General features: G+C 24.2%; 1 protein-coding gene across 4 annotated transcripts in view; it reads left to right on the top strand.

Annotated features, from left to right (window-relative positions):
• TfAP-2 (transcription factor AP-2) overlaps positions 1-14,103 on the top strand; it is an 81,801-nt gene extending 67,698 nt beyond the window's left edge. For all 4 annotated transcript variants that reach the window (XM_011497676.1, XM_011497678.1, XM_011497677.1 and 1 more), the window contains 5 exons: positions 4,643-4,841; positions 9,889-10,007; positions 11,831-11,972; positions 13,454-13,625; positions 13,797-14,103. In XM_011497676.1, the coding sequence (XP_011495978.1) occupies positions 4,643-4,841; positions 9,889-10,007; positions 11,831-11,972; positions 13,454-13,625; positions 13,797-13,931 (767 nt within the window). In that variant the 3' untranslated portion in view covers positions 13,932-14,103. The remainder of the gene's footprint in view (positions 1-4,642; positions 4,842-9,888; positions 10,008-11,830; positions 11,973-13,453; positions 13,626-13,796) is intronic.
• The last annotated feature ends 1,978 nt before the right edge of the window (positions 14,104-16,081 follow it).

The raw sequence follows: 16,081 nt of genomic DNA, 5'->3' as shown, positions 1-16,081 counted from the left end.
GAAGTCACATAAATTGAGAAGGGCATAAATGTTTTATAATCTTGTTATTATAATAATAATTATCAATATATTTTAACATTTGATATAATAAAATTAATATAAAAATCAAATCAAATAAGATAAAATACTTATTAATTACGTATCCATAATAAATAAATTGAAATTACCTTTTGTATGATTTTAAGTTTGAAAGTTCGAAGTAAATTAAAATAAAAATACTTTTCAATTTTCGTAAATAATTACAAAATTAACTACATTATATATATGAATGGTACAAAATGTATAAATCTATAATACAATAATATAATAAAACATATAATATCTTTTACAATATTCATTTAGTGTATATACTTAAATAATTTAAAAATAATAAATAATATAATAAGATAATGTAATAATAAACTTATAGCTTAATAGTATACTATAAATTCATTTTTAATTTTCTGAAGTGTAGGAGACTATTTTATTTAAAGAATGAGTAGTGTAAATCTTTCATAATTTAAAATGCTATTGTTTTCTTATTGAAAGCGAAAATTTTATTTACAATCACATATAAAAAAGATTTTTTAATTATTCAAAATGATTAATTACTTTTAATCAATAAACACTTGTTTTATTATTTAATTATATCTTACAGATCAATAATAGACAATTCTATGCACTGCAAATAGTTATGTGGGGGTCTTTTTATTCCAATTCATTATATGAATTTTTCAGTTTATCGCTCAAAAGTTTTATATTAAATATGAATGTTAAAATTGTATTTATTAGAATATTTTTTATTTGATAACCAATCTAAATACATAATGAGTAAGATAAAGGTCGCATCTGATTAATGTTTCGAGCTTTAAAAGGGTCAATACATAAAGACTTATCAATAATTGATATTAATTTATTTGAAAAAATTATGGTGATTAAGTGAATTCAAATTTTTAAATATTTTTTTAATATGAAACACTTCTATTATTATGTGTTAACTAAAAAATAATTAAATTGAAATAGGACGTGTGCCCTTGACGAGTGTATACAATAAAATGGCCTCTGCTAATGTGAGTACATATGCATACACGCCAATGTAGAACGTGTGGCCTTGAAGTGTATATATGAATATACCTAGAGGCTATGCTTCTTGTGGCAGTGTAGTTTATCGTCATGAGTTAGCACCCTTGACTTCTTGTACGTGTGGCTGAATAACGTAATGACTTATAACTGTTGGATGGCTTCATTGCGTAAGTATAATTGAGTGACTTGTTGTGTGATAGGAAACACTGGTTGAATGGCGTAATGACTGATAACTGTTTGATTGACTGATTTACAATGAGTCTATAAGCCCGTTGAATAGGCGCACGAAAACCGAAGGCTTATCGTTCCATGGGGGTCCTGCTGAGGCAGTCCGAGATCCGTGCCATGGCTTCTTCACTTAGATGGTTCACTGTGGTCGGCTCACTGCAGTCAGGTCACTGCAAGAGGTTCACAGCAAGAGTGCTTGCCTTATATATTCACGCGGTAGCTGACTTATCTGGCAATAAAGCATCGTTATTGCTGCACTGGAAGCTTACATGAAGCGTAGAAAAAAAAACCTAGAAGTTTTGAGAATTCTAAGCAAAAACAAGGCGTAAGAAGTTTCGAGAATTCCAAGCGACGTTACTACTCGAAGACTATAAACATTGTAGACCATTTGAAACCGACACATAACAAGTACACGAAAATTCTCGTCCCAAGTGTTTACAGTAACTTGAAAGCTAGAGAGATTAGTGATGCCGATAGCCGACGGTCTTGGAAATTGCTTCAATCTCGAACAGTATATAATACTTTATATGTATTATAAATATAAATATATACTGATTAAATAATATCAATTGAAATTTTATATATTAACAATTTATTTACAACATACTTTTCATCATGTTTTTGTAATTTTTTTAAACATGAGAATAGAAAGCATAATATTTTATCAAAATCGGTACTTTGAATATTCACTAAAATTTCGGTATATATTATTTCGAAATAAACCTGTCGAAATATATAGATACAGGTATCTGGAATTTCAAAATAGATATACAAAATGTAATTTTTGGCAATCAACATGGCTGATTTTAAAACATATGTCTTTTAAGTATATATAAATAACTAACTAAATATATATATATATATATATAAGTATACCTATTCCAATATAATTGTAGATATTGGAATTTAAACGACTTCTTCTGTAAATGCCAATAGTAAATTGGTATTAAAATGTATTTAACAATGTGTGATTTTAATATTCATAATCGCTGTGTTTATGTCGTTTTCAGCAATCGAAATTCTGAGAATATCGCAAATAAATTTTATAAACAAATTTTAATTTTTATAACAATAATTAATACTCATTAATTTATTTAAAAATCGTTATAAACCAATGTATACTGTTTATCTGTCAAATCTGCTCCCTTGGAAAATAAATGAAGATTGATTTCAATCAGATATATCTTATTTAAAATATATTCTAAAACATTTTTACATGATATTTAAAATTTATTTATAATATAAAATAATAAAATATCCTTTACTTTACTAAATAATCTAGTTATGGTAAAATATTTATAACTAAAAGAAAATTAATATTAAATTAATACATTCACTTATCTGTCGAGCACATTTTTATATAATTTTATTACAAAAAAATATGTTTCAAAGTAAAATGATTGTTTTGATTGCAATTTTTATGTTAGGTGCTGGAATCCTAAACAATTAATATATATATAAATTTTTATATACTGAAATATTAATTATTGCATATAAATTTATATAATTATATATATGTAACAATAAAAATACATGTTTCTAAGTCTTCTAAATCTTTCTTCAGTTTTTAAACCCTTTTTTTAAATACATATATATATATATATATCTTTTTTAAATTTTAAAAAATTTTATTTAAAAATCTTTTTCCATTTTCATATATAAATTTTAAATAGTGAGTTCATATTTATTAATAAATTTGTGAAAAAATTAATTGAAATACAATTAATGGGTATTGGTTTATTATTAATAATAGATATAGACTTTACCTAAATTATTTATTTAGTATAAAAATTAATGAAATGCGATGAACAATTATGAAAATAAAATAATAATTGTATATAAGTGTCATTCTTATAGATTAAAAAACAACGCATCATTACTGTATACACTTAATTTACGGTGTAATATAATTATACTTACACTATGATTTAATGATACTTGCGAGGAAAATAAATGTCTTGAATCACAAATATAAATTTTTTAAAAATTTACGTTGGTCAGTTTTTATTTTTTTCTTGATTGCTCCATGTCTTGAGAAATACATTATTGTTCTTGTTAAATCTATCTTAATTACAATGAGAAAGCATTTAATGACTATGTATTTAAAATTTTCTTTGATATGCAAGAATTTTGTGATGCTTTTGAAATTACTTTTGCATTGTTTTTGACTTTTTCAATTTATATAATCCAAATTAACAATCTTGAAGCTTTTTGAATATATGGCATAAATAGATGAAAAGGATTTATTTTCATTTTATTATTCTTTTTTGAATATAAAATCTAAAGAAATTAAAGGTTAAAATGCAAAAGAAAAGAGAAAAATCGGTTCCATTTATACCTTCTTCCATTGTACTCATTTTGTTCGTATTAAGCATTCTGATTTTAAAGGAGAATAGAATAGACAGAATAATAGAAGTTAGCAATATATTATTAGAATGAAATATTGGTAAGTTAAACGATATTTATCAAAAAAATTTTTATATAAGATATTTATATAGATAGATATATACAAAAATTAAATGATAAAATATTAAATAATTATTATTTTATTATATTTTTACTATTTTCTACAGTTTCAAAATTTGAAAATAATGCATAACATTGTCTTCTAATTTTCATAAAACATGTATTTTGAAATATTAGGCGATCGTTTTTTGTACCATAGTAAATCGATGTTTTTATAATCAATTTTTAGATTTTAAAATTTTTGAAAATAATATGCATTTAATTTTGAAAAATATTTAATTAGAAAATATAAAGGTATAAAAATATTAATTAAAATATTGAAAAATATAGTAAATCCTAATCTTGGGTAATTTATTAAAAAATTGCTATGAAATATAGCGCGCAATAATAAGAAATAATAAAATTTGTTTATAGTTAATTTTTTTAATTTTATAGGAATCTACAAAAGTTTGTATATAATAGAATATGGTTTTAATAGTTACAAATATCTAAATATTATAATCTTAATGAATAATAATGTAAATCTATTGAACATCATCATACCCCATAATATAGCTTTTCGATGTATAACGTTGCTACAGTTTGAGAATGAAATGTATAAATTCTAATATTATATACCAATTCAGAAATATTTCGAATATTTATTTACACATATTTAATTAGATGTTCCAAAGATAAATGTTTACAAAGAAATAGCTATTTTATTAGATTTATTATAAAGATAATTTTCCAATTATCTTGTACTTTAGATATATTTCTATGTACGATATTCGTTATTCATGTAAAATAATTATAATCAGTAAAATTAAATAACTGTTTTCTAAAGATCAATGGAATGAAGTGCAATCAGTATTAAAAATTAATGCATTTATATCATTTTTTGCAGATCTTAAGCCATCGGAACGCGGCGAAAAAGCGATGTTGACAGGAAATGCTCAACCCTCAGATGTATTTTGCTCCGTCCCAGGGAGATTATCATTACTAAGCAGCACCAGCAAGTACAAAGTTACGGTAGCGGAAGTTCAAAGACGACTGTCGCCTCCGGAATGCTTGAACGCAAGTTTACTCGGGGGCGTTTTACGAAGGTGACTATTTAATTATATAGATTATATATAACTTTAGTGACTTAATGATATTTACAATATTTACTGTTTTTCATTAGAAGCGTAACAAAAGAAAAAAAGAGTATTAAATATTGCAATGTAAATAGCAAGTATTTAAATGGGATAAATTTAACTATTACTATAGTCATATCATTAGTTTCTGAATTTACATTTTAACTCTATATTATTATATCATTCTTTACAAATAAAACGTTTCAATTGAATTTAAAAATTTTTAATATTTTATTACTATATTAATATAGAAAAACTTGAATTTCAAAGAATTATGAAGAAATATAATAAATTGAGTTCTAATTATTTTAATAATGATTATATTCATGTTACGTTTTATATATAATTAAAATTTTTATTTTTGATTATAATGTTTAATAATATTTAATAAGAAAATATTTTGCTTTATAAAATATTAAGCAAAATTTACAAGTATAATATTATTTTTTAATTTAAAATTAGAATGTTATTAATAACAAATGCATAATAAAATTATCAAATGATGCTTATATATTTTTAAAGATTAAGTATTGTGCATTAAATAGATTTAATAAAGGGCAATATTATTTTTCAATGTAACTAGAAGTTTCTTGGAAATTAAATATTGTTTATATTACGAGTAACGGATTAAATTTATTAATTTCTTATTTATTATAGTAATAATTCTCAATTACATTGTATTTCATTCAATTTATCTTTTAATATATATATATATATATATATATATATATATTATAATTTATTAATAATTATTAATAAAATATAGGTATACAAAATATAGGTATATATTAACAAAAATAGTGCAAAGTAGAGAGGAACTAATTTATCATCTTGAATATATTGGGTAAATCAGTTCTTTTTCGTGAACTTAATTTCTTTATTTAAACTTTGGCTTTTTCTTTTTCTAAGTATGAAGTTCTCTGTTCTATAAAGACATCGATAAAAGGTAGTCCAAATCTACCCTTAATATAATTATTTTTATTAAAAAGTTGAAGTGTTTTAAAATATATTTTATAATATATTTGTTACGGATTGCAGTAGTTTTTAAGCGGAATAAAAAGTGGGAGAGGTATGAGCTCGCGAGTATTTGTTTTGTAAAAAATGACTAACGAACTCAAAGAATGCTTATAACAAAAAACTCAAATATACTACTATAATTCCAAAAGTAATAACAAATGAACTCTACGAGGCTATGCTCTGTTGACGTCACGACAAATATCGGCATAGCAACGGCCACCAATGCACTTTCGGTGCTGCTTGTTATTACTCTTACTAGTTCAATCAAACAATCATCAAGACCAAATCGCCGTCCTACAAGTCAAACACCATAGAGGTACACATAGAGGTCATCTCCAATACACAACGATCTATCTCCACACACGTAAGCTACGCTATTACACGCGTACTTACGTACCGTCAATGCAACTGAGATCGACTCCACACACGTAAGCTACGCTATTACACACGTTCTTACGAATCACTAACACACGGCTCCATGAACTAAGTAAGCAGCAATACCTAAACTACGGTATCATTGCCATTCATCAGTGACGTCACACACCAGCGCCCCACCCAGGCCTCTCCAGCTCATCGGTAGCGGCAATCGGTGGCGTCAACACTCACCTATCACACCATGACCCTCTCACGGCATCAACATCCTTTATCAGCACATCTCCCACTACCATTACGAGTTCTAATCACAAGTAGGAGAGTCACGCGCGACACTCAAGAAAACACTTATAAGATTATCATAACTCACATCACATGAAGAAACTCTCACTCATTTATTGTATCATTCATTCAATCTCACCTCAATAGACCACTGATTATTTATTATATTATTATTATTCAATAAAAGGAAAACCAACTCATACAAAGGCAGTATTGAATTATTGCATTGTCCATTCCACTTGCCAGCAAGCCTCCCTTCACCATCTCAGGGAAGCGTTTTAGTCTGATCTCAGACAATATTATACTTCGATTTATGTGCAAATATAAGAATAATTATAAAAAGCGATTGCGGTTTTGAATGTTATACATTTATCTTGAAGATTTCAAATCAGAATGTCATATTAAAAGAAAATATATTAATGTATATCACACATTATAAGCGTATAATATTATAAGCATTTAACGGTAAAATCAATGTTGTTAAATAACAGACATATATATGCCAATTTAAGGTAAATAAATTAGAAACAGGTATGAAGAACAGTTTTTTTTGTACAATTATTAAATACGATTATTGTAAAAAAAATTCATCTCTTTATTGATTTATCATATTATGAATAAAAACAGTAAAATTTTATTTTCAACCTTTAATTTTTATTTTGATGATATCTTAGGGTTCCTTTATTGTGAAATTTAGAATTTTATCATTTAATTATAATTTTTTCTTATAATATTTATACCAGCTGTTTAAAAATTTATATAGCTTAAAAATAATATATTTCTGTTCACATATAAAATACTATATACAATATCACAAATAATTATACGATAAATAATTTAACTATAAATATTGGAGTTTAAATATTAAAAGAAATTTTAGTTAATAAAATATTTAGAAAACTAATTCTGATATTGTTTCAAAACAATAGGATTGAAGTTATCTTATATTTATGAATATATATTTTTTCTTATATATTGAAGAATTTTATATTTTTTACTTTAATAGTAATTAAAAATAACAAATAAAATATAATGTTAAGTGCATGCACAGTATAAATAAAATATATTATTATTTCTGTGCACAATTATTAAATAAATTTATACCAATTTTATCTACAATAATTTATAATTGATATTCATAAAATGAAATTTACCAATGCATACTTATATTTTTAATTATTTCGAGATGTTAAAATTTTAATGAAAATTATAATATATAAAATTACTTTATTCAGTATAATAAATATACGTAAAGTAGTAAAAAATAATGATTCAATTATATAAACTACTATTATTTTGAAACGATTAACTTAATGTTGTAAAAGTAATATAATAAGTACCTTTTTATTTAATAGTAAACAGGAAAAATAGTAATTTTGAATCGATTACAAACATCGATTATACACAAATAATAGTACTAAATACTTTAATATTGTTCGAAAAGTTCGTAAATCCAGCACAAGGGCCAAATGTTCGAAAGTTTAGTCTGTAGCTAGAATTGCCAAATTCAATAGTTCAGTTTATTAGTCTCTCACCGTAGCGATGCTTACGAAAGAACACATGTGGAAGGGCTGTAAATATGTACAGTATGTAACTTCGTTTTAAGACATCGTTTATTCTATTTTATTAACAATTACAATATTGCAGTTATATGTTCATTTCTTGTCAGAGAGAGGGAATTATTCTATTATAATGATATGGTTGCTTCTTAGTAATGGTGGCGATGTCATTGATGATGATATGGAGATCGGCAATGGATTTTGTATATTCCCTGAAGGGGAATATGGCTTATTGGTTCTATGCTGACGTTGTAAAGGTCAACAAGAAGAGTCGACCACGCTCATCAGGTGAGCATGAAAAGGTGGTAGTGGTAATTAGCAGTGAGAATCAACCATACTTATAAGGGGAGTATGGCAATGTCTCTGTGGTAGCTAGCAGGAAGAATTGACTATACTCATAAAGGGAGTATGGGAATGTCTCCGGGAGAATCGACCATACTCATAAGTAAAGTATGGGAGTATTTATATGCTAGTTATTCGCAATAAAGATAAATGATATACCTTCGAGAATAGAAGGATTAGATACCACGATTTGCATAGTCGACTATTTTCAAGAACAGCAGTCAGCCCTTGACGGATTGTTGCCTTGGAGCACTGGAGAAGTGAACGAGTGTTCCGTGCAATAGCGTGGCTTGGACGTAGATGATTAGTTTGGATGAATAATTGAATACTGACACTTCATAACTATCGACACTACGAATTGGACGACTGCTTTATGTTAACTACGTGGAGTCTTGTCGCGCGCTGTCTTAAATATCGGCGCGGCAACTAGCTCTAGCTCGAAACGAGTTTTTAGCTAGTTGAGAATTCGATGAAAGCAAACGTAATCGTTCGAGGCTAGGCAGCCTTTGGGAACGATCGAGAATCTAAGCTTTCGGCTAATTGAGAATTTGTCGAAAGCAACGTAATTGTTTGAGAATTCTGCTATTGTATAATTGGGAAATCAATGTCAGAAAATGTAAACATTCCGAGAACCAAAAGCCTCGAATAAAATTCCGAACAAATACATATATTTTTTATTCTCATTTTTTATTGCATATAAAAATATTTGTAGTCAATTAAAAGCACCAATGTAGAGAACAAAACTTCTTTGTATAATCATCTAATCGTATATAAGAGATCATATCATCTTTAGAAATCAATTATGGATTTTAATAATCTATTAATGTACATTCTGAAATATATTTTTTTATTAGTAATTTGTTTCATATATATTATTTTACGTAGAAACCTTAATTTAGTTTGCTTACTAGATTATAATTATGATATATAAATTAACATATTTACATACATCTTTTGTTAGACGTCATTAATTCATGTTTCTCTATTAAAATATATTCAAAATATTTGTGTAAAATTAAAAAATTTAGATGTTTCTAGGTCTTCAATATTTTTAGTATTTGAAGTTGTTTATATTTTAAAATTTATTTTAAATAACAGTTTTTTCTTAATTTCTATATTTATTTAATCAATTGAATTTAAGTTTGTTTTCTTTTAAATATAAATTGAATTTCATCATGTATAATTTTTTAAATTATATTTTCATAAATTTTAATTACATAAAATATTGAGTTTTAAAAATTCATCACCTTAATTGTATTTAAAGCATCACAAAGTTCATAAATAATTATGTTACATTATTTCTAAACCTTTTTCTTTACCGAATTTTTAGATTGAATAATAATAAAGTGCACTTATGATTGTTTATATAATGTTGAAAAATCTATATTGTTGCCATATAAATATTTCTTTTATTATTGAATGACTGTTAATATATAATTTTTTAGAGCCAAATCAAAAAATGGCGGACGACTTCTTAGAGAGAAGCTTGAGAAAATTGGACTAAATCTTCCAGCTGGCAGAAGAAAGGCTGCTAATGTGACATTGTTAACATCTTTGGTAGAAGGTAAGTTGTTTTAAAAATCAGTTATCATTTTATAAATAGAACGTTTAATATTTGTTTAAATATGCATCAATTTAATAATGCCATTAAAAAATGAAGTAATATTTTGAAACATTAAATTTGTTGAAACTAAAAATTTTTATTTTATGCCAAATTATTCACAGATTATAAAAAGAGCAAAAAAAGAAAATTCCAAGGTATAGCAATAAATATTATATAAAAATTTGATTGAAACATAACTGCAGTACAAATAATTTGTTGTAAAAATAGTTATGTCACTTACTTATGATAATAATGAAGAGAAAAAATATTTAATTAATAATGAAATTTTCTATACAAATAAAACATAGAGGTAGTAGGAGTATAGTAACGTTTTTGAATTATCATAAATCATGGCAGGTTAATTTCTTTAAGTATAAAATTGCGATAATCCAAAAATGGAATTATTTCATTACTACTTATTACTTATTATTAATTATAACTGTTTTATAATACGGTTTTTCTACGAAGGGTACCAATTTTGTATTAATAATTACTTCATTTTTCATTCAGTATTTATTAATAAAGAAAAACATATTGTTTAATATGATTAAATGTTAATATTCCATTCGGCACATGAACAATGTATCACTATTTCTTAATTTTTATATATAAATGTTGATGGATCTATAATATTACAGAACAAGTAGAAGATGAATCTAGCCACAACTAGTCTGAGTTCTATTTTAATTATATTTTATAGAAATACGTTTTTTTAAATGAAATATATAAATAACAATTTAATTTACAAAAGTTAATAGCTATTTTAAGAAAATTCAATTTGAATTTTAAAAATACTTTAACCTTATAGATATATACAAGATAATCTTGTTTTAATAAAATTCAAGAAAAAATTAAAAAATAATAAAATTTATATATGACATTGACAAAAAATTCAATATTGTATTTCATAATAAATATGAACTGCTTTGATAAAGAATTGAACTGCATTTGATATTGCGTATTAAATTGCAAGCACATTTAATCTTATATATATATAATTATTTATTCGTATAATTAATAAATAATAACTATTCGTATAATTATTTATTTATTAAAAAAATTTTAAATTAAGATAAATTATTTCAAATCATTTATTTATTTTTATTTTCCACATTTTTCAGTCAATTTCAACTTTAAATAAAAATACGATTATTAGAATGTATTGTGAATTAATAATTACGATTGATATTTAAAGTTTTTTGTAAGTATACAGTAGGTGATTATGTATTTTCATTACTTGCTATCTTAGAATTTATAAAAGAAAATATTTCACAGTTAAATTACTCATATTACCTTCAATCAATCATAATTTAATTTAAATGATCTTTTTTTAATAATTATATGCAACTGAATATATGTAGCTTTTATGCATAAAAATTTTTGCTTGATAATATTTTTTAACTTTTATAGAAAATGTATTATAGAGATGAATGTTGCATTACAAAATCAGCTGTGAAATATAATTGTATTCTATGCATTCAAAATATAATAGATATTCAAATATGATAAAAAAAGTATTGAAAAATGTTTTTATTCGAGTATTCTAATGTTTTAGTAAACTAATTATAGAAATAAATAAAAGGTATTTAAATTAGTTGACAGTAAATAATTTGATAAGTATTTTATAGAATAAAAATGAATACCGAAGAACATTTGTTTAGAAGCTATTATTATACATTATAATATATTATAATTTCTTATAATATATATTATATTATTTTATTATATTATAATTTATTTATATTATTATAATATATAATTGCTAATGTTATTTTTTTACGTAGGAGAAGCGATTCATCTCGCTAGAGATTTTGGATATGTTTGTGAAACAGAGTTTCCAGCAAAACAGGTTGCTGAATACCTGAGTCGACAACACTGCGAACCACAAGATTCATATAGACGAAAAGAACTTCTACATGCCACTAAGTAAGTTGTAATGTGATGATCCGATAATGCTTGTTAATAAATTAATTATTTATACCTTAAGCTGTTAAAATTTAATTTATTCATTTTAATATTTCATATTAATAAACAACTACTGGCATTTTTAAGACTTCCACCGTCATTTCATATTATTATACATTTTCATCTGATTGTTATATTTCCATACACGTCTGTCATGACAATAATGAAAAATCATATTTCACATAACAACGTTTTGTGTGCATCGGTAATTAGAATTACTGTAATACACGAATTCAAATTTCCAAATGTCCCTCTAGAAGTGATAATGCCACCCTACATAACCGTTCATATTTAAAAATTTTATTACTTTAAATACTCCGAATAATTTTTTCACGTTTTTATACAAAGTTAGATTTTTCTTTGCTTTCTTCTCTACTGTAGGTTTATACATGTAGAGAATCGCTTCTGGTAATTGTCTATTTTTTTACATTTAGAATGATAGATATTATTATATTGATACTAGCAATTTATACTTATAGAATCAAATCGTTAGCAGTTGTGTTGTTGATTATGCTAAGCCTTCTTTGCATTACTAGCATTTGTATAACTGCATGAAGTTGTACATATAATTTCATCCTATCAATAACTATACATAGCAATTAAATTTGAAAATATTATCATATATTTAACGTATAATTTATAAAATATGTTTAAAGCCAGTTTAAAAACTTAGAATTATTCTTTCTTTATTTTCTCTAATACATTGAAATATTAATTCTTTGAATTTCATTAAATTTTCTTTATTTTGTATTCGGTTAAATAGATTACTAAATTTAAATTTATTTTTAAATCACCGATAAATCAAATATTTAATCACTTTAAATAGAATACATTTTCTATTTTAATTTATTAAATATATATAGTAATTATTAAAAAAAAAGAAGTTATTAACATTATTAACATTATTAATTTTGAAAATATTAAAAACTGTGAAAAATGATTTAAATTTGCAAATAAATGATGTTTTATGGATTACTAATTAAAATACTTACATAATAGTCAATTGTTTTTAATATAAAAAAATTAATGTATGTAATACATACAAACTTGTTTTTTTGGAAAAACTGCAAATTGTTTAAGTATTGGGAAGTTTCTTGAATAATCAATATATTTATTTATATTATAAGAATTTTTTAATATTTTTTCGAATTTTCTTAATAAAACGAAACGAGTGTTTTTTTGAATTGTATAAATTTATTATAAATTAGAAAATAAAAACATATATTTTACTACTTTGCTTTCAAGAAATAAATTAATTTTTTATTGAAAATATAATTTCGTGTAACATACAAAGAAAAGATCGTTATTTTATATTAATATGCTAAAATTAAAAAATAATATGAACTATTATTAATGTTAAACACTAAGAGATTTATTGAAAAATGATTTTGCTTTTAATTTAATTATAATTTAATTTTAATTTTCATAAAAAATATTTTTAGACAGATTACCAAAGAGTTAATGGACCTTCTAAATCAGGATAGGTCACCTTTGTGCAATACTCGACCACAGCACATTTTAGATCCCAGCATTCAGAGACATCTTACACATTTTTCTCTTATATCTCACGGATTCGGCAGTCCTGCTATCGTTGCTGCTCTCACAGCAATACAGGTAGTTTGTGTAATCAGAACTGTTTCACATAAGACGGTGTAAACGTATTGATTTGTTTTTATTTCCTAATCTTCATTTTCATTTTTATGTATAAAAAGATTATATAAGATTTTAAGTATTCAATTAGTAATGTTTTATAATGTTCCTTACAATGTTACTATAAATTTGCAGAAGTTCCTAAGTGAGTCTCTAAATCATCTGGAGAAGATATACCCAGGTAATAGTAGCGGTGTGACGAGCAGTCAGCAATCTTCCCTGGATGTGAAGAATAAGGATGGTAGCTTAATGAATGACATGAAAAAGTGACGCTCGGATGATCCATCATCTTCAAATATTGTCACTTCCATAAGACACTCTTGGCCATACAATTGAGTTGTAATTATAGTCATCGTTATCATCGATTACGTAGGCTCTTCGAGCTCGTAGAGTGAGATAAAAAAAGTGAAAATACATTACACAAATTTTAGTAAGTATGCATTAAAATAGAAAATGACTGAAAAATAAGATCGGTTGACATAGAAAAGAGAGAAAGTAATTCGTATCATATTTGATGTGTAATCATAGTTGAAGTGTGTGGTGAAATAGTAAAAGTAGGAAAAACAGAAAACTGTGGAAAATACAATTGTGAACTAAGTGTAGCGAAGCCATTCGAGGCTAAATGAACAAAAATATATAAATAAAATGATGCAGGAGCAGTCCTGTAAAATATATGTACGCATGTATTTGAAGAAATTGGGGGGGGGGGAGCAAACAAAAAAACGTTACTAAAATTAATACTTATGACAAAATATATATAAGAAAAAGTATTGTAGTTTTATGCAAAGTCAGTGACAGGATTGTTCTTGTTGATTGTTCAGCAGACCTAGGGAAAAACCTTATGTTTACACATTATTTCATCTTGTTTTTTTAAATACCTTTCGGCCCATCTTGTAAACAACTATATATTTTTAATTTTTTCATTAGAACATTTTTAATTTGTATTTGCGGCGCAAATTGTATTATAATTAAAAAATGAATAAAATTGTAACAATTGTTGCCATATTATTATAAATGATTTGACTGAAAACTCATTTCAAAGCAATAACGCTTTTACGCTATTTTAGAATAATTAATGGCAAAATTATAAGTTGGTCTGATTTATTTATTAGAAAAGCTGCTAAAAAAATTAAACTTCCATAATTTTTATATTTTTTCTTTTATTCAAGAAAAATATTCTATAATAAAAGAAAATAAAAATATTATATAATTGTACAAATATATAATTTAAATATTGCATTTAAATATTCGTTGTAAATCCCAATAACCTGTATAGTTTCTTATATAATTAGTAATTCGGAATATATATATATATATATATATATATATATATATATACTATTATCCTTTTCAATAATATGTAAAATTACCATTCCTAAGTACAAACATTTACTATTTTCTTTATTAAATTTAGAGCAGAATACTATAAAAATATTGATTTTGTGCCAATTTAAAACATTGCCATTTTAAAAATGTGCCAATTATTTCGCTGAACGTATAGAGAAGACATATAAAAATAAGGAATTTGATGATGTTATACAATATAAATAAATGACACAAGTAAGAAGAATATATATTCTTTGGAAAATTGAATAATATATACGTTAATATATAATTTTTATTATTTTTAAACTTGTTTGAACTTGCAAGTCAAGAATTTTAATGATTATTATCTTGTACTTGATAATCCACTATATAAAAGTTAATTGGTTTACTTAGATAAAATTCTTTGAATAAAAAAAAATGGATAACAAACAATATTAATTAATTTTGTTCAAATTTTGAAAATAATTGCATAAAATAGACGTATATGTATATATAGTTCAAAACATCTGTACGCAATAGTTTAGTGCAAATGGAATAAGCATATTCGCAAGCAAATACTCGAAACCGTTTTGTACTGAAATACGGATAATATGAAGCACAATATTAGAGATATATCTGACTGTGAATTAAAAATTGTAAAAGTTAGAATTAAATTTCGCATTGATATAAGAAATAAATTTGAGAGCATTTAATGCATATGAGTAAACTTGTATAGAGCATTTCAATCTTTCTTGTGATATAATCATATATAATTGATTAAGATAATATAATATAGTGACATAAATATAAATACATATGTATATATTCTATTATATATATATATATATATATTTATAAAATATGTATTAACATACATACGTATATATTACAATATATATATATTAATTACAAGCAAGGATGAATTTAATGTTTTTTAAAATATTTAAAATAAAGCAAAATTTTTAATTGGTTTTTACATATTAACTGGAAAAAAATTCATGTAAAAATTGATTTTTATGGCAACAGTATTTTGTTTATTGATGTGATATTTTGTAGTTTATGCATATTTCAGAGTAAAAATGATTAATAATAAAGTAATAACTTAAATCATAGTA

The sequence above is a fragment of the Ceratosolen solmsi genome, unplaced genomic scaffold (assembly GCF_000503995.2).
Source record: "Ceratosolen solmsi marchali unplaced genomic scaffold, CerSol_1.0 scaffold47, whole genome shotgun sequence".
Classification (NCBI taxonomy): domain Eukaryota; kingdom Metazoa; phylum Arthropoda; class Insecta; order Hymenoptera; family Agaonidae; genus Ceratosolen; species Ceratosolen solmsi.
Note: the sequence above shows the minus strand (reverse complement) of the source record. Positions and strands in the feature narration are given on the sequence as shown.